The sequence below is a fragment of the Xiphias gladius genome, chromosome 18, assembly GCF_016859285.1.
Source record: "Xiphias gladius isolate SHS-SW01 ecotype Sanya breed wild chromosome 18, ASM1685928v1, whole genome shotgun sequence".
Taxonomy (NCBI): domain Eukaryota; kingdom Metazoa; phylum Chordata; class Actinopteri; order Istiophoriformes; family Xiphiidae; genus Xiphias; species Xiphias gladius.
Genome location: NC_053417.1, coordinates 666543 through 685733, shown reverse-complemented (window position 1 = coordinate 685733; position 19191 = coordinate 666543). Strand labels below are relative to the sequence as shown.

General features: G+C 38.0%; 1 protein-coding gene across 6 annotated transcripts in view; it reads right to left on the bottom strand.

The window, feature by feature from the left end:
- vps13d (vacuolar protein sorting 13 homolog D) overlaps window positions 1–19191 on the bottom strand; it is an 86603-nt gene that overhangs the window by 30297 nt on the left and 37115 nt on the right. For 4 of the 6 annotated variants that reach the window (XM_040153603.1, XM_040153602.1, XM_040153601.1 and 1 more), the window contains 11 exons: window positions 17761–17985; window positions 17343–17638; window positions 15706–15839; window positions 15172–15327; window positions 14133–14319; window positions 12409–12483; window positions 12096–12296; window positions 8938–9027; window positions 7445–7585; window positions 7124–7249; window positions 4420–4494 (listed from right to left, as the gene is read on the bottom strand). In XM_040153603.1, the coding sequence (XP_040009537.1) occupies window positions 4420–4494; window positions 7124–7249; window positions 7445–7585; window positions 8938–9027; window positions 12096–12296; window positions 12409–12483; window positions 14133–14319; window positions 15172–15327; window positions 15706–15839; window positions 17343–17638; window positions 17761–17985 (1706 nt within the window). The remainder of the gene's footprint in view (window positions 1–4419; window positions 4495–7123; window positions 7250–7444; window positions 7586–8937; window positions 9028–12095; window positions 12297–12408; window positions 12484–14132; window positions 14320–15171; window positions 15328–15705; window positions 15840–17342; window positions 17639–17760; window positions 17986–19191) is intronic. The other 2 variants (XM_040153604.1, XM_040153605.1) reach the window with 1 other exon arrangement.

Here is a 19191-nt window from a genome sequence, read left to right as displayed (position 1 = left end):
TGTTGTGTGTGAAAATCCCAAGAGATCAGCAGTTTCAGAAATACTCAAACCAGCCTGTCTGTTACCAACAATCATGTCCCGTTAGCAGTCACTAAGATCACATTTTTTTCTTTATTCCGATGTTTGATGTGAACATTAATTGAGGCTTCCAACCTGTATCTGCAAGTTTTTATGCATTGCACTGCTGCCACATGACTGGCTAATTGGATAATTGCATGAATAAGCAGGTGTACAGGTGTTCCTAATAAAGTGCTCAGTGATCGTATAGTATATATAAATCAATATGTGGACTATCAACTATAAACTAAAAGCACACAAACATAAACGACAATGTGTATATCAAAAATGATTTTGCTAGAGGTCACTAAAAGTAAAATGAACACAATGTCTCCTTCTACAACATTTTGCTCTATACGTATCATCACACTGTTTTGTTACTGTTTTTACAAAAAGCCAGAAAATTCCAAATCATATACCACAGTGAATGAGTAAATCTTATTGAACAAAAATAAAGAATAAGTTTACTGCTGTTATTAAACAAATATGTAAACTTTTGGGCAAAATAACTTTTTGGTCACCTTACCACACAGAAGAAAGACTGGAAACAGTTTAACCTCTGTGTCTGGTACTTTCCAAGGTCCAAGCTAACCCCCTAGTTTATATTTAGCAGATGGCAAAACTATGCTTAAATTATTTAAAATGTATTTATATACTCAAAGTAGTATAAAATCTACTGGATATAAAGAAACTGCTCAAATTGTACGATCAGATGATAAGTTACAATCAAATAATCAAATGTTGGAAAGCACACTACTTTGTTATGTCCTACAAAATGTGCAACAGTCTACAAAAATCATAGAAGACTACTGTGCCATAATGTCAAGTGAATTTTCATGAAGGATTCACAAAAACTGGCCATGCAGTGAAAAAAACAAACAAACAAACAAGTCATGCTGTTCAGGCAAAATACAAAGCAGAAAATGGTTAAATTGCTCTGAAGGAGGAGGAAAGACGAGACAGAGTATAATTATAGTGAAATCTAGACTAGACTGTGAGCAACTGATTTTAAACACTGTAGTCATCCCTACTCAAACCCGCAACACCACTGAATATACATTCTTCATTCAACTGTGTACCGAAAGTCTGACAGGATTCCTGCTGTAATACCTCCAGCATCTTTCCATTCCAACAGCGTGTCTTCAACTATAGTGGACTTCTTAACTTTAAAACTGTTCCGTTCGAATAAACTAGAACTACAACCACACTGAGGTCCAGCTTCCCAAAAACCTTTGTGAGAGAAATGTGTTTTAGCCACTTGAGTATGAAGTCCTCTGATTGATAAATGCAACTAATGAGTCACAAGTGTAAGGGAATATATGATTATACAACAGTGAGAAAAATAGCTTATATTTTTCTCTTTATAATTTTTTTTAAATGATCATTTTTATTTTATTTTTTATACATTTATACAGTTGACTATGGTTTACCTTTGTCATTCAAATGTGTTGTTCATATTTTATGGCTCATGTTTTGTTTTTTTTATCCCACTTTTTATTTTCTCTTTCCTAATACAAGTTTAATCATCTATCCTGTTTGCCACCCGCAGATTAAAAATCAGCTGTAGCATGTGTAATTTTAAATAGATGCCATTGGTTTGGCATTTTTTTCCATAAGTGCTCTGGGACTTTAATTGACAGGTAATCAGGGGTCAGATTTATATGCACAAAATACATAAGCCATTTCCCATACATCAAATGGTATTCATAAAAACAGAATGTTTGCCAAGGTTCAGTAAAATATTATCGAAGGCATTTATAGATATATAGGCATTTATTTAATCATTAATTAATTGTGTTTTACTTTAAATTGATTTTATTTCCATGTGTTTACCTCCAGCATCTTTCCATTCCAACAGCATGTCTTCAACTATAGTGGACTTCTTAACTTTAAAACTGTTCGTTCGAATAAACTAGAACTACAACCACACTGAGGTCCAGCTTCCCAAAAACCTTTGTGAGAGAAATGTGTTTTAGCCACTTGAGTATGAAGTCATCTGATTGATAAATGCAACTAATGAGTCACAAGTGTAAGGGAATATATGATTATACAACAGTGAGAAAAATAGCTTATATTTTTCTCTTTATAATTTTTTTTAAATGATCATTTTTATTTTATTTTTTATACATTTATACAGTTGACTATGGTTTACCTTTGTCATTCAAATGTGTTGTTCATATTTTATGGCTCATGTTTTGTTTTTTTTATCCCACTTTTTATTTTCTCTTTCCTAATACAAGTTTAATCATCTATCCTGTTTGCCACCCGCAGATTAAAAATCAGCTGTAGCATGTGTAATTTTAAATAGATGCCATTGGTTTGGCATTTTTTTCCATAAGTGCTCTGGGACTTTAATTGACAGGTAATCAGGGGTCAGATTTATATGCACAAAATACATAAGCCATTTCCCATACATCAAATGGTATTCATAAAAACAGAATGTTTGCCAAGGTTCAGTAAAATATTATCGAAGGCATTTATAGATATATAGGCATTTATTTAATCATTAATTAATTGTGTTTTACTTTAAATTGATTTTATTTCCATGTGTTTACCTCCAGCATCTTTCCATTCCAACAGCATGTCTTCAACTATAGTGGACTTCTTAACTTTAAAACTGTTCCGTTCGAATAAACTACAACTACAACCACACTGAGGTCCAGCTTCCCAAAAACCTTTGTGAGAGAAATGTGTTTTAGCCACTTGAGTATGAAGTCATCTGATTGATAAATGCAACTAATGAGTCACAAGTGTAAGGGAATATATGATTATACAACAGTGAGAAAAATAGCTTATATTTTTCTCTTTATAATTTTTTTTAAATGATCATTTTTATTTTATTTTTTATACATTTATACAGTTGACTATGGTTTACCTTTGTCATTCAAATGTGTTGTTCATATTTTATGGCTCATGTTTTGTTTTTTTTATCCCACTTTTTATTTTCTCTTTCCTAATACAAGTTTAATCATCTATCCTGTTTGCCACCCGCAGATTAAAAATCAGCTGTAGCATGTGTAATTTTAAATAGATGCCATTGGTTTGGCATTTTTTTCCATAAGTGCTCTGGGACTTTAATTGACAGGTAATCAGGGGTCAGATTCATATGCACAAAATACATAAGCCATTTCCCATACATCAAATGGTATTCATAAAAACAGAATGTTTGCCAAGGTTCAGTAAAATATTATCGAAGGCATTTATAGATATATAGGCATTTATTTAATCATTAATTAATTGTGTTTTACTTTAATTTGATTTTATTTCCATGTGTTTATGCTTTTTTTTAAATTTTCCCCTTTGTTTTGAAGCACTTTGTTTCAGTATGAGCTCTATAGAGTATACTATATTTAATGATAATGATTGATGATTACCGAAAACAATGTGTGTGTTTATTTCTGTTTGACACAGAGTATTATGGATCTGGCCCCTGGTTTTGGCAATTACCAAGACCCATAATCAAAGAAACACCCAATACTCCTGTCCATTCTATTTTTTGCAGCTTACTCATATTCACTCACAGGCTGGAGAAGTACAGTAATGTGCGAAAGTTTTAGGCAAAAAAGTAAAGTGAGGTGCTTTTAAAAATAAAGCCATGAATAGTTTTTTATTCTCAGTGAACTTCATCCAAAGTGCATTAAACAGAAACAAACTAAATCAGAGCAGTGTTTGCTGTGACCCCCCCCGTGCCTTTAAAACACCACCAGTTCTCCTCGGTACACCTGCACACAGGTCTCTTCATTTAATCCCAGACTGACTCAATGATGTTGAGATCAGGGCTCTGTGTGGCCATGCCATCTGTTGCAGGACTCCTTGTTCTTCTTGTCTCTGAAGATAGGTCTTTATGGCTGTATGTTTGGATGAGCTGTCCTGATGCAGAATGAGTGTGGGTGAGTGTGGGAACAATAAAATGCCTCCTTGATGGTATTGTGTGATGGGTAAGAATCTAAACATCTAAAGTGCCTTAAATGTTTGCAAAGTGCAACAACAGTAGAGACGATGAGAAATTACGGATAGAGAACGACAACCAACAGAGGTCCCGGCTGGACTTGACCCAGGGACGTCGTGGTTCAGGTTCAGAGTCTTGACTTCTAAACCACAGGGCCGGCCAGTACAATGGTAGTAATACTCATAGTAGTTGTAATTTATACTGTGATTTGCTGACTGGAAACATTTGAGCTTTCTGACTCTATTTTGACTGACCTTGCAACAAATCTATATTATATCACAGCACTGCAAGATGTTTAAGTACTTGTCTAAGTACCTGTGGGGAACATGGTAATCATGATGACTGAATGTGAGCCTTGATACTGAGTGTACTGGTGAAGGAGACTGACTGGGCGACTAAACTCTGAACTGTACCTCTGGAGTGAATCTGCTGCTCGAGGCAGGTCAAGCTGGCTGTGCTCCTAGTTCTAAGATGAGAAAGAGGAGCACCTGACAGCAGAGAGAGACAGTTACAACACAACAGAGACACATGCAGAGGGAACATACAACAGGGTTAGAGGTTTATCATCCTCATTCAGTACTCTGTGTTGGCAGTTAGCACTTCTCTGTAAATTAATACCTTTATGAATAGTGCAATTCATGCTTCACAAGTTATATCCCTTATATTGACATATGTTCAGCATTGCAACCAAAATATCACAAGTCCAATAATTTCAACTACAGGAACAGAAGAACTTGTTTGATGAGTGTCAGGTTTTGTGGCAAATTTATTTGATTGATGCTACTTGTATCATTAGCACCTCTTAGTTGTTATTAGAAATAAACAAAACATTATAAAGTCTGTAGCAAAGAAGCTGAAACCTCTTGTTATGCCTACATCTCTTCAGAACAGAACAACCCATCAACCAAGTTTCTCACAAGACGAACACATACAGCCAAAGTAATGAATTAAAGCCCTAAAAATCTTAAACCAGCCACTTAATGGATAACTGATGTTATTCTATGTTTTTCTTATTATCAACAAATCCGATGAAAATATAAACACTAATAATATGTTGTTGTCTTTTTTTAATACTTTCTGACCTCACTCCTCTCTCTGTGGCTCTCAGCTCCAAACCCTTTGGTCCCTAGTATAGATTTAAATCTTTAAAAACACTTTACTAATATATAGTGTCGAATGGCACTCAGTAGTGCGCAGACCTTTTTTATATAGTGTCGTTTTTAAACTAGAATGGCACTCAGTAGTGTGCAGACCTCCGCCAAGGCCAATGTCAAAGAACATACACCAGACTTCATAGAAAAAGATTCAAATTCATGATAAACTACACTGGCACTCAGTAGATACGTCCATCAAGGAATAAAAATGCCATATCTCGTAATGTTAAGGAAAGAGATAACAAATTAATGGATCCACCCCTTTAACTGGATCAGCCCCAAACTTTAATGGGCTCTCCCCAGCCCATGCCCCATCCCTCTACCAAGTTTGGTGCAAACTGGTTCAGTATTTTTTGTGTAATCCTGCTGACAAATAAACAAACCAACAAACAAACAGACACAGGCGAAAACATAACTTCCTTGGCAGAGGTATGAAGCCTCAGTAATTTACAAGTTTATCAAACAGGAGGAAATTGTGCATTTGTTGGGGACTATTTTCAGAGGCAGATTAATCCAGATTTGGTCCTCTGCGTAGTATTTGGGGCAGCAAGACAGTATGTGTGTGATTGAGTCAAAATAAACTACAGCCTGTTTTCATGGAAATAGAAGAAGATGTCAACCAGTGAAACACATCAGTGTGGGACACTGATGTGTTTTTAATCATTTTTGGACAACAATGTAGCTCTATGGCACAGAGGAACAGGATGCAGTGGCAAGAAAATGTGAACCCTTTGGAATGACCTGGTTTCCTGCATAACTGGTCAAAAAATGGGATCTGATCTTCATCTAAGTCACGAGTACAGATGAACACAATGTGCTTAAGCTGATAAGAACACAAAGAACTAATAATAAGTGATGTTTTTGGAAATGCATAGCTGCATGGAACATGGTGTCCATGGCAGGACATCCGGATTTGCATATTGCAGACTCATGAACAGAGTTGTTAACCAGCTCCAGTGATCCCTTTTAGCCTTTAGCTGTTGCTCAGGGCTTATTTCTTCACCTCATTGACCATTCTGCCTTCTGCCTTGAGTCATTTTAGCTGGGTGTCCACTTCTATGGAGAGTAGCAGAACTAAAGCATCTCCATTTATAGACAATTTCTCTAACTATGGACTGATGAATAAGTAGCTCTACACCATACCATATCTGGTTTCCATTGACTGGACTCCAGTTTAATAACTCCTGCCCCAAATTAGCCTTTGTTGATTTAATTAGCAGAGGGATTCACAGAGTTTTTCCAGCCTTCACTGTGAACGCTTGAGTGAAGTATTCAGTATGGACAAGAACAATACAATGATTTGTTTGTTATTAGTTACAATAGATTGTGTTTGTTCATAACTGTAACTCAGTTGAAGATATGACCACATTTTAGGACAAATTTATACATAAACACAGATAAATCTAAAAGGTTTGCTTAATTTTTCTTGCCACTGAATATCAGGCTTGGATACAAAGAGAATACTTGTTAGTAGGATACATTAATTAATGTTGGTTTACATGAATTTTGATATATGACCAGACTTATGATTGACTCTGGCAACAACGTCTTTTACTGTTATTTGAGTTCGTAGATACACAGACTGAAGATCACATCTTGCTTTCTTCAATGTGTATTTTTACTGTATGGAAACGTCATGCAGATTGTGTAGCCATGTTAACATGTAAGTGCCTGACCTGTACTGACCTGTGCTGGTATTTTCGACTATAAAGACATTAACAAATATGAAATATACCAGCACGAAGATAAAGTATATGCGAACAGCTAAACTTAAATATTTGAAACAGTCACCTGACTGTTTTGTTATATTTTCATTTATTTTGATTTTTTTAAAATAAATTTGTTATCCAGGATGCCATTTCTAGCCATTCATTCAAAATACATTTTTGACAGAGTATTTTTATGAAAAAATTCTTCACTACCAAGTGTTTTATCTGTAGTACTATGTGTAGCTGACACTCACTCTGTCTGAAGCTGGGTGGGTCGACTGAGGAACCCATCCAGGGCATGGGGGGTGAAGACTGGGGGCTCTGTTCCTCATCGTTACAGTAGTCAGCTAGCCAGGAGCTCTTAGTGGTGTTGTATTGTTCTAGAAGGACAAGATAACCACATCCTCAACATATTTGGCTCCTTGGACAGGTTTAACACTGTAACTGGAAACCAGTACAAAGTGGTACTGAGTGATCTTATTGAATACTGTTAAACTCAAAACCTCAAAATACCAGCTGTGCCAGCTGTGCATGTTTGTTTATGTGCACAGAAGCATGTTCCAGCCTTTACTCACCCAACAGGACAGAGGTGATGTTGACATCCAGTCTCTGCTTGGCTCGAATGCCCATCTTGAGGCGTGGAGGGTGGAGACGGCCGGCAGCCTGCTGCTGCCAGGACAGGAAGCAGGGCCAGGGCTCAATGAAAGGCTCCCAGCCTGGCTCACATGCACACACGCACACACACAGACACACACACACACACGTTTTAGATCACTTTTGTGGACATTACATAGCCTTGCATTCATGTCCTAGAGACTTACCCTAACCCTAACCACTGACCAGAAAGCAGCTTTTTCCCAATTGGAAAAGCCGTCCCCAATTAACTGATCTTTAATCTGTTATCTCTCCTTATGCCTGGGAGACATACCTATCCATTCCATAATGGTGAATTTCCAAAGAAATACACTCACTGTTTCTGATGATTACCACCCCGCAGCGTTAAACTGTCATTGTGTGAACAGCAAATTGTACGTTGCATACATAATTTTTTCGAGGACGGCCGCTGTGCCCTCTGTTATTGGCAGTACGGCTCTTCCTGTACCTCCTCACCGCTGCTGCAACTACTTTCTTATGTTCAGTAGCGTGCTGATGCTATTGTACCCTCTCCATTTTCAAGAAGTCTCACAATCTGATTTCTTACTTGTGGATGGTAAATGGTAAATGGACTGCATTTATATAGCACTTTTCTATTCTATTGACAACTCAAAGTGCTTTACAATATGTATGTCTCCTTAACCCATTCACACACTGATAGCACAGCATCGGGAGCAGTTAGGGAAGAACTCTCTGTAAGAACCGGGGAGCGCCCCAGGAACCTTTCAGTTACTAGATGACCACTTTACCCCACGTAGCCCCATGAAATTGTTTAACCATGTAGTGCCATATTGCATTAGACAAAATCCAGGCCAAATCTGAGAAAGCTGTGGTGTTAAAAGTGGTGTTCTCTTGTAACTTTGTTCACGCAGTTAGCCTTAATTGGAAATCACAGGTGTACTCACTTCTCTTGCGGTTGTACTTTGGGGGCCCTATTTTCAATGTGGTCTATTTAACTGGTTTGTTGTTAATAATACACAAGATCAAATACCCTACATTTCAACTTAAAATAATACAATTATTGTAAGATGGCACAATTTTGAATCATTTAACACTGCAGTGATATTGCAAAGGGGTGTGCTTTTGTTTTATACTGTATGTTTTGTCATACAACATTTCTGTCTTTGTTTATCCACTGCAGTTTACTTATAGGTCTAATCAATCTTTAGATAATATCCTCTCACTTGTTCCCATTTTGTTGTAGAACATCTTGATAAATGTCAGAATACTGGTAACTGGTTTTATCCCAAGTTTTAACACAGTGCCATTTAAACTAATGTCCAAACTAAGAGAGTGACACTCACAAATTTTAACACACTCCTTATTCAACTTATTGTTTGGAATACAAATATTGCTTTAGGTTTTCACAGTTGTGAAAAAATAAATGTTCTAATGGTGCAAGTAGGTCTCATACCTGACAACTCTCTGTTGTAGTAGTCTCCGGACAAAGTGAAGCTGGCATTTCCTTCTTGGGTGGAACCAATGCGCTGCAGCACATAAAGCCCTGCAATAGCAAACAGTCTGCAGATCACAATCAGGCTGAGATACAAGATGTTCATCCTTAACTTAACACCAACAAAAACACTTGTTTTTGCAATTTTCTTGTACTTGTTACCTCCACCAAGGAGGCTCTGTTTTCACCTGTGTCTGTTTGTCGTTTGTTTCTTTATTTGTCAGCAGGGTTACGTAAAAACTACTGAACCAATTGGCACCTCACTTGGTGGAGGGATGGGACATAGGCCAGGGAAGAACCCGTTACATTTTGGGGCAGATACGGTAAAAGGGGTCGATGCAGGAATCACTTTCCTTAACACTGTGAGATAAAGAAATTTTCACCATTTTTGTCAATTTTTTCAGGAAATAATGTCTGGATCATGATGTAAAAAATCAGATATATTTATGGTGTTGAGATGTATGAGTTGTACAAGTTGGTGTAGATCCAGATAATAATCTACATCTGGTGAAAGAAAACACTGAATCCGCATTACACACAGAGTTGTACTTACAATGTTTTATGACAAATGTTATCAGACTACTTCCTTTTTCCTTTTATTTTTCTATTATAAGAGCTAGACAGACGTGTATGATTGTTGGCCTTGGCGGAGGAATGCACTGTACTGAGTGCCATTCTAGTTTATTTATTCATTTATTTACAGTCCTTAGTGTTTGAATTTGGAGGATTTATTCCCCTGACATTCAAGAAGTCATTACAGTTTTGCTTTGTTTTTCTTTTTAAGATAATTTTTTTGGCAATGTGCCTTCATTATATAGTGAGAGTAGAGATTCAGACAGGTAACACTGGGAGAGATAGAGAAGGAGAGAGAAGACAGTTGAATGAAAGAATCAAACTGGGACACTAATGTATGTATAGTGGCAGGAAAAAGTAAGAGACCCCTTTGGAATTCCCATCATTTATGTATAAATTTGTCTTAAAATATGGTTAGATTTTCCACTAAGTTACAGTAATGAACACACACAGTCCATTTTAACTAAAAACACACGAAACATTGTATTGTTCTGATCCATACTGAATACCTCATTCAAATTTTCACAGTGTAGGTTGGAAAAACTATGTGAATCCCTCGGTTAATATCATCAACAAAAGCTAATTTGAATCAGGAGTTAGTAAAACTGGAGTCCAGTCAATGAAACCAGACTGGAGGTTTGGGCTAGAGCTACTTTGACTTATAAAAAACAATCAAACATTTTGAGTTTACTGTTCACAAGAAGCATCTGCTGATGTGAACCAGGCCTCATAAAAAAGATCTCAGAAGACTTAGGATAAAGAATTGTTGATGTGCATAAAGCTGGAAAGGGTTACAAAGTCATCTCAAAAAGTTTAGATATTCTTCAGTCCACAGTTAGAGAACTTGTCTATAAATGGAGATGAATTACTTCTGTGGCTACTCTCCATAGAAGTGGACACCCAGCTAAGATGACTCCAAAGGCACAGCACAGAATGGTCAATTAGGTGAAGAAATAAGCCCAGAGCAACAGCTAAAGGCTTAAAGGGATCACTGGAGCTGGTTAAAATCTCTGATCATGAGTCTGCCATACACAGATCATGGAGCATGGTGTCCATTGTAGGACATCATTGAGTAAGTTGTTGCTCTTGAAAAGAAACATCACAGCATGCCTGAAGTTTGCCAAAGAGTACCTTGGCACTCCACAATGCTAATGGGAACATGTTTTGCGGATTGACGAAACTAAGGTTAAATTGTTTGGGAAGAACACGCAGCACTACATATGGTGAAAAAAGGGCACTGCATACCTACATGAAAACATCATCCCAACAGTCAAGTATGGTAGAGGGAAAATCATGATTAGGAGCTGCTTTGCTGCCTCTTGGCCTAGACAGCTCAACATCATCGAGGGGAAAATGAATTCCCAGATTTATCAAGGTGTATTACAGGATAATGTCAGGGAGTGGCCGCCAGCTGAAGCTCAGTAGAAGTCGGGTGATGCAGCAGGACAATGACCCTGAACACTTGAGTAAATCTACTACAGAATGACTTCAAAGGCCAGTCAGAGCCCAGACCTTAACCCAGTAGAAATGGTGTAGATTGATCTCAGAGAGCTGTTCACACCAGACAACCTAAGAAGCTGAAGCACTTCTGTAGGAAGAATGGTCCAACATTCCTCCTGAACCATGTATCAGACCAATCCACAGCTACTGGAAGAGCTTGTGTGAGGTTATTGGTTCTAAAGGAAATTCCACTAGTTATTAAATCCAAAGGTTCACATACTTTATCCACCAGCACTGAAAGTTTAATGATTTTGTAGAATACAGACACGAAAGAATATAATTTTTTGTGTTATTAGTTTAAGCACACCGTCCTTGTCAATACTTGGGACTTAGATGAAGATTAGATCACATTTTATGATCAATTAACACAGAAATTTTGGTAAATCCAAAGGGTTCACATACTTTTTCTTCCCACTACACGTCTCTTAACCACTGGGCCACAGGAATATCCCAGGTTTAAATAAACAGAGGAGCTGAGTAGAAGCAACAATAAACAACTAGAATTACCAACCTTTGGGATATAAAATGTCATCTCTTCATCATTTTATCCTATTAGACATTTGTGTGAAATTTTGTCATAATTAGTGTATGAGTTGTGGCCAAAAACGTGTTTTGTGAGTTCACAGTGACCTTGACCTTTGACCACCGAATTCTAACCAGTTCATTCTTGAGTTCAATTGAACGTTTGTGCCAAATTTTAAGAAACTCCCTCAAGGCATTCCTGAGCAATTGTATTAACAAGGACGGGATAGATGGATGGACAGACACATGGACGGACATATGTGCGTACGATGGAAGGACAACTCGAAAACATATTGCCTCCGACCACGCTGTCGCCAGTGTGGAGGCATAAAAATGGCCACTGTCAGTGAACACAAGAACAGTGACTTTTAATTTAGCTCCAAAAGCAATATTTGCTGACTGCCAAACACTGATAAAATGTGGCACTTGAGCTGCTTAATCTTCCATCATAATAAGAAAAATAATTTCCCAATCGTTATTATATGTTTGATAATGCAGTTATATCTTTCGTAAAAGACACTTACTGGAGAAGGTGAACTCAGCCAGTGGTATGTCACAGTCCAGACAGTCGTCAATGAAACAGATGCAGACACTCTCAGCCTTCACCTCCACCCCAGAGAGAGGAGCTGAGAGGCTGTTGGAGCCAGAGTCAGCCCTGGCTCTGGGATGGCCTGCCATGTTCTCAGCATTCTCCAGCAGCCACGTGGCTGCCTGGTCCAGCTGGCCTGAGGGATGCATTATTCTATCTTTATATAGGTTTTCATTAAGTAAGTATCAAGACTTTGTGAGCTCTATTGGCTACCAGGTGTGGAGAACAGTGTTAAAGGTCTCACTCACCTTTACAGTGGATCAGGGCTCTTTTACAGTCCTCTTTCCTGAAGCCAAGGTCTTGTAAACGGGTCAGCTGGCCCTCTGAGGAGACAAAAAACAACCTCATTAATAACTTTTCTGAGAACACTAATAAGCATTGAATGGCAGAATGTCATCACTGTAACTACACAGTAGCCTTACCAAAGTTTAAGTTAAATTACAAAAATAGTAATCATTTCAAAAGATTCAAGATGTAACATAACTATCACAGCTCTGCTCTCTACTACTTACAGATATAGATGCAAAAGTTTGGGCACCCCTGGGCAAAATCCATATTTTGTTGATTTTTGAAATGGAAGTAATTACAACCCCTGCAGCAAATAGACATTAAAAATGAACTTTTCTTCAAATGTTAATGAACCGTTAGTTTCATTTGGTGAACTAAAGGAAATTTAAAAAAAAAATAAACCGCAATTATGGCATGTGCAATAGTTTAGGAACCTTTCTACTTATAAAACAGTTAGAACGTTACTAACTTGTTAGGGTGCAAAAATTAACAAAATATGTAATTTGCCCATGGGTGCCCAAACTTCTGCATACAATTGTATATATGTGGCTTTGGAGGTAGAACTGAGATATGATCCCTTTTTAGGATGGAAATGTTTCTGAAAAAATATTTAGACCATGGGAAATGTGACTAAATAAAACCTTTGAGAACAAGAACTATGAAATATTGTACAACAATTTTCATCAACAAATAAAAGTGATAACGTAAAAGATGGACAAATAGACAAATTACTGTTTTAACACAAAGTCATACTCCACGACCTGCATGATTTTGCAAAAATCACACACTGTAGCTCCTGAGTAGTTAAACCATGTGCACCACTGCCCCAAACATTTCTTGTTCAGAAGTTGATTCAGCTGTAGCATCTTACACTCAGTAAAATTCGGTCTCTGTCAGTGATGTTATCTGACATTAACGGTTCTTGGAAGAAAGAGATTTATGGAATAGATTCATCAACAATCTACTGAGAATTAGGTAAGAAGCAGAACCAAAACAGCTGAAACAAACTCCGAAAACATGTGGCAACACACTGACATTTATGCAAAGGTAAGTTAACATAAAATTATCAAGGGCTATGGATGTGGACGTAATGTTAAAGTTACTTTCAGTCGACTATCTTTTGTTTTGCTATCAGAAGGAATGAGTAAATTCCAGGATTAATGACGGAAGTCAACCATCTTAAATCTCCCTCCAGATGCTAAGTCATCCAATGTTTTAGCTGTTCCTCTCAAGTTAAACCCAGACTTTGAACAGTCTTTTAGTTAACAAGTAAGTTAATTAGCTTCTGGATTAGTCGCTGCTCTTCAGTAGAGAGAACATGTAGCTGTGGTGATTAGGATTAACTGAGGCAGTCGGTTGTATTACAGAACAGAGTCACATGGACACTGTGTGTATGAACAAGTAACCAGTGCCTTTTCCACTAACCTCGCAATAAATTAGAATGACACCTGTAACCATGGTAACTGTATACGACAACAATGGCGAAAGTTGTAGCCTCAAAATGCTTAGACAGTAAATTTAAAAGCAAAAGGAAAATTGGGCGGAAATATATCAACTTTTTGTTGACTAAATCTAGACTAAAATTTGACCTTTAGATTTGATTAAATCTAAAATAAATTTTCGGCAAAAGATTAAGACTAAAACCAAAACTAAATCGTGCCAAAATAAACACTGCTTCACATACCTATGAGGGCCTCAGTCTTTTGCCTGAAGCTATCTTTGGGTGTGGCAGTGGGCTCAGTGCTGAGTGCAGTGGAGATGTCAGAGTCAGATGGCAGTGGAGCTCTGGCAGTTGGGATAGACTTGGCAATGGCCAAGAACAGCTGAATGTCGTTGTAGGACAGACGGATGTCCAGAGCAGGACACTGAATCTGCCAGTGAATCACATGCAAAATTAACATTTACATGTTAAAGTCACTTAATAGTAATGGGGAGCTTTAGTAATCATGAGGAAACAGGTGCATACTGTCTTCTGTGGTTTTGCTTTTTCAAAATTACTTGAGTAAGATCACCTGGGTGTCAACTTGCATTTTACTTATGATATATACACTTACATGTGACCAGTATTTTTACACTTTAAGTCTGTGTTAATGCCTCCTGTGTAGACACACACAGACTACCGGAGCAACTGCTGTTGCTAACACTATGCCTGCTGTGTAAAAATGGTCAGGATATCTGCTGCAGAGCTTTTGACTTTTCTTTCTTAACGTATCTCCTGCAAGTCCAACAACATTATGGAAGTAAAATACTAAATCACTGGAGCACTCTTTTAGAGTCATGCTTACAACAGTTTAGAAATAGCTGACAAAATGATGGAGTTAACTGAAGCTGTCAGACTTAAACATCAAGCATGAAGTAAAACTGTTGTTTGAACTGCTTGGATATAAGTAAACCTAATATGGAGTCTTCACACAGGCAAAATGTTGGGCTTACTACATGAAGGATAATTTTGTACTTTTGGACAACTAAATTGTCCAATATTTGAAGACAATAAGAGGTACTAAAATACTGAATGTTTCATAGGGAGAGTCCCCACTTCGGTTACATTTATAACAAATTTTTCATCAGTTAGCCATAGCCCCTTATCCTTTGAACGGTCGTGGGGGACTGGAGCCTATCCCCGCTAACATCGGGAGAATTCTCATTCTGTGAGGCGACAGTGCTAAGCACTGTGTAAAAAAAGGTATGCATGTTGCATATTTGGTTGATTGCTAACTTCTTACCTCCAGTAGTGGTGGGATGTCCTCCATATTGAAAGCATCCAGTAGACCTGAGCTGCTTTGGTATGTGGGACTCCCACAAAGCTCCACCTGAATATTAACAGGGTCGATAATGGACAGCGCTGTCTCCTGCTCACTGCCAAGCCGACACGAAAACACCTGGGGTGACAAGATACCTCTGAATCAAAGGTAATAAAATTATAATCTGGATATTGGTAGTAGTTAGTAGGACTCCTGCACCATTACCACAAGTACCACTGTGTACTGAGCTTCACTGTATACTAAAACAGTAGTATCTGCAGTAGCAGCAGAAACACAATTGGTACTTAAAGCAGTTTCCTGGCAAACAATAATCGTATTTGCAATGGCAAGAGTAGTAATAGAGCAATAATTCATCATCCAATTAATAAAGTAGTGTGTTTGACACTGGAATTCTTTGATTAAAAGAATCCTGATGAATGCCAGCAGTGGAAGAATAAGTAGTCTCAGAACTAGTGTTTGACCATGAACTAGTGCTATGACAGTGGGAGATGTCACCTCTATTCCTGCAAGGCTGCCAGAAAAGGGTCTGTCCAGCAGACGGGGTTTATAGGTGAGGACAGTGGTGCCTTTTAGAATGATGGCGCTGGTATCGAGACAGGATGAGTCCTCCACAACCACAAACTCTGTGCCTGAAGATGAAATGACAATGTAACATTTTAAATGGCAAATTCAGTAAAATAAAAAGGGGCAGGTCATTTAAGGTTCACGTTTAGGAATTCATATAAGGAACAAGTGTTAATTGTGGTGGTCTGCCATTAGTTCCAAGGAATGTCATCAATAACTCTTAATCACTTCTATGTCGTTACAGTAATTGTTCAATCATCTATATTTCGTAATTGAAACATTTCTCAAAGTACGAGTTTAAATAGTTTTGAAATATTTCATGACAGACAGAAATAGGTCCAAACTTGGAACATTGCTCTTCTTGGGAAACCCCTTGGATATGTAATTGACAGGGTCATTAGTCTGACTGCCTTGATAGAGTTGAGAGATGGCAACTTGCTGACTTTTGCATGTGGAAGAGTGCAAGGACACCATGTAGAATCCATTTTAGTGCAGAATGTGACACCACCGGTCATAAAATTTTGCAAATCTCAGCGACAGGTGAAATTTTCAGAATGACTGTAGGACATTCCATACCACCTAACCTAGGAACAGCCAGTTCATGTCATGGATTCTCTCAAAAAAATCACGTAAAAACCTCTATGGGAGGGGCCCTGAAAAATCCTATAGCCCATCTCCAAGTACCTTTTTAGTTATGAAATTTTGAAGTTTGGCCCTCTGAGCTAAATTTAATCATTTTTGCAATTTATTGTATGTGTATTCTAAGCCTCACCAATGGCTTATTTGAAATTTTTAATAAACATCCAAGAAACCCAAAAGATAATTTGCAACATGGGGTGGTAGTGGCTCAGATGGAAGAGTGGGTTGCCCACTGATCGCAAGGTTGGCAGATTGATCCCTGGCTCCCCTTGTCCGCATGTCGAAGTGTCCCTGGGGAAGACACTGAACCCTATTTTGCCTCACTTGTAAGTCGCTTTTAAAAGCATCTGCCAAATGAGTAAAATGTTAAATGTAAATGGGTGAGTTAGCATGGAATGACCCCTGTGAATTAGCATCAATATGAATTTTTTCTACCTAAAAATATTTGACTGTTTCAGGTGTGGCTTTGGGTACATGTGCAATGCTTGTTGGCAACATTCAAGTAACTTAATCCCTCTCTCCCTGTCACTTGTGGGTTAAAAATTCAGGAGAAGAAAATTTATGCCAACATTCTATTTTGTCAGGGTACACTTCAGTTGACATTTTAATATTTGATAAAATACAAATGTTAACAACAGCAGCATTACCAGTAGCCCCAGAGTTCCGTCTGTATATGTGTCTGGGCCTCCAGCTGTGCCGTGGCTTCCCACTACAAGCACACTTCAACTAGATTTCAATATAGAATCAACAATTGTCTTTTATCATCATGTTTTAATGATGCATCAGTTGTGATTATACAAATATTATTACGAAGAGTTGGATTTGGAAGAGTTTGTGGCATCAATGTGTATTATGTATTGTATTGTATTTAAAAACAATCATTCAGCGGTTACTGTTATCTTCTCAACGATAAATCATCCTTCTCTGACCTGTGACATTGATCTTGACCTCAAGACAGCGGTCATGGGTGATTGGCACTGTAGACCTCTTGGTGACCACACCACTCTTTACTGTCTTTGGCATGACAGCCCCAGTGGTGCTGGTAGTGGCGGTGCCTGATTCGGTACTGGTGCCACTTGGCCATCGCTGACAACCTTCAGCACTGACTGTTGCCTCCTCCAGTGGCACCCGCAGGAAGTCTCGAACCAGCTGGAGCCAGTCAAAGATGAGAAAGACCCTAAGATTGTTGAGGACCACCGTGAAGCAGGACGAGTCACGTGTGGACCTGTGGAAAGATGGACCACAACTTATGTGACCAAGTCTTTAATATTTTTAACACTACCTAAAAACTCTACATCTACCTATGTTCGGAAATGTTCCATGGGCTTGAAAATTCTCCAGTGATACCTGTAATGCAGTTCCAGCTGTAGTGATGCCCGGTTAGTGCCTGTTTTGGATGGCTGAAGGATACAGTCAAAGACATTGTGCTTTGCCCCATCAGCTCTACCAGTACATTTATTCAGCCCGATGTACCGAGTGTCATATGCCAGAAGGGAGTGAGACACCAAGTTGACAGACTTGGATCCATTGGAGAAACTCTCAAAGAGCAACTTGGATTTCATGAAGTCGAACCTTTGCAAGAGAAATACAGTTAGTTAAGTAAGTATTTCGACAGTGACACAATTGTAGTAGTTTTGCCTCTGTACAGCACAACAATGGATTTGAAATGAAACCATCAAGATGTGACTGAAGTGCAGACTTTCAGCTTTAATGTCCGGGGGAGGGGGGGGGGACAAAAGCCTCTGAAAATGAAGGACTATGTATAAAAATGGCTGTAGTTCCTAAAGGGTTAATGTGATATTTTTGTTAAACCCCTTGAATTAAAGCTGAAAGTCTACACTTCAATCACATCTTGATGGCTTCCTTTTAAATCCATTGTGGTGGTGTACAGAGGCAAAATTATGAAAATTGTGTCACTGTCCAAATACTTACATACCTTACTGTACAAACATAATATTAAAACAGCATCTTTTTTTTAACTTCACTGTAGATAAGTGTCTATTTTATAACTCTCAACTATTACACAACATAGTGATTCAATCTATAGCAAGTCCATAAAAGGTTTCAGATTAACTAGCTGTGAGGGATGTTAATATACCTAAAACAGCTGGGTTCTCTAAAGATTTGGAACTAACGTTAGCTTGTCTCATATACTGTAAATGTAAGAAATCCCATGGAGGAATACACTGTCCTATTTCTGACCTTATTCTAGTAAAAATGACTGTTTGATTACACTTTCTTATACTATCTCAGTGTTTCCCGTGCATTAAATTTAACTTAATAATGAATTTAATAATGAATACTGACTTAAACAAGTGTTGTTGAATGCTTCTTGGCATTACTAAAGTAACTTAACGAGGGCTGGCTCAGGCTTGGCTTGAACCAGTATAGTATAGTATAATTATTCCCCCTATTATTATTATTAGTAATTTTATTATTAGTCTCATTATTGTTATACATTTACTGTGCTATGCCCCCCCCCCCCCTCCCTTTCGCTCTCTTTCTCTCTCAACCCAGCCGGTCAAGGCAGACAGCCACCCAGCATGAGCCGGGTTCTGATCAAGATCGAGTTTTTCCTTGCCGCTGTTGCCAAGTGCTTGCTCATGAGGGAATGTTGGGTGTCTGTAAATATAACTATAAAGTGTACAGTCTAGACCTGCTCTATATGAAAAGTGCCCTGAGATAATGAATTTGTTGTTATGTGGGGCTTTAATGTCATTTGTATTATTTCCATGTCATTCATGATTTTATTTGCATCTACTAATAGAAATGCCCATG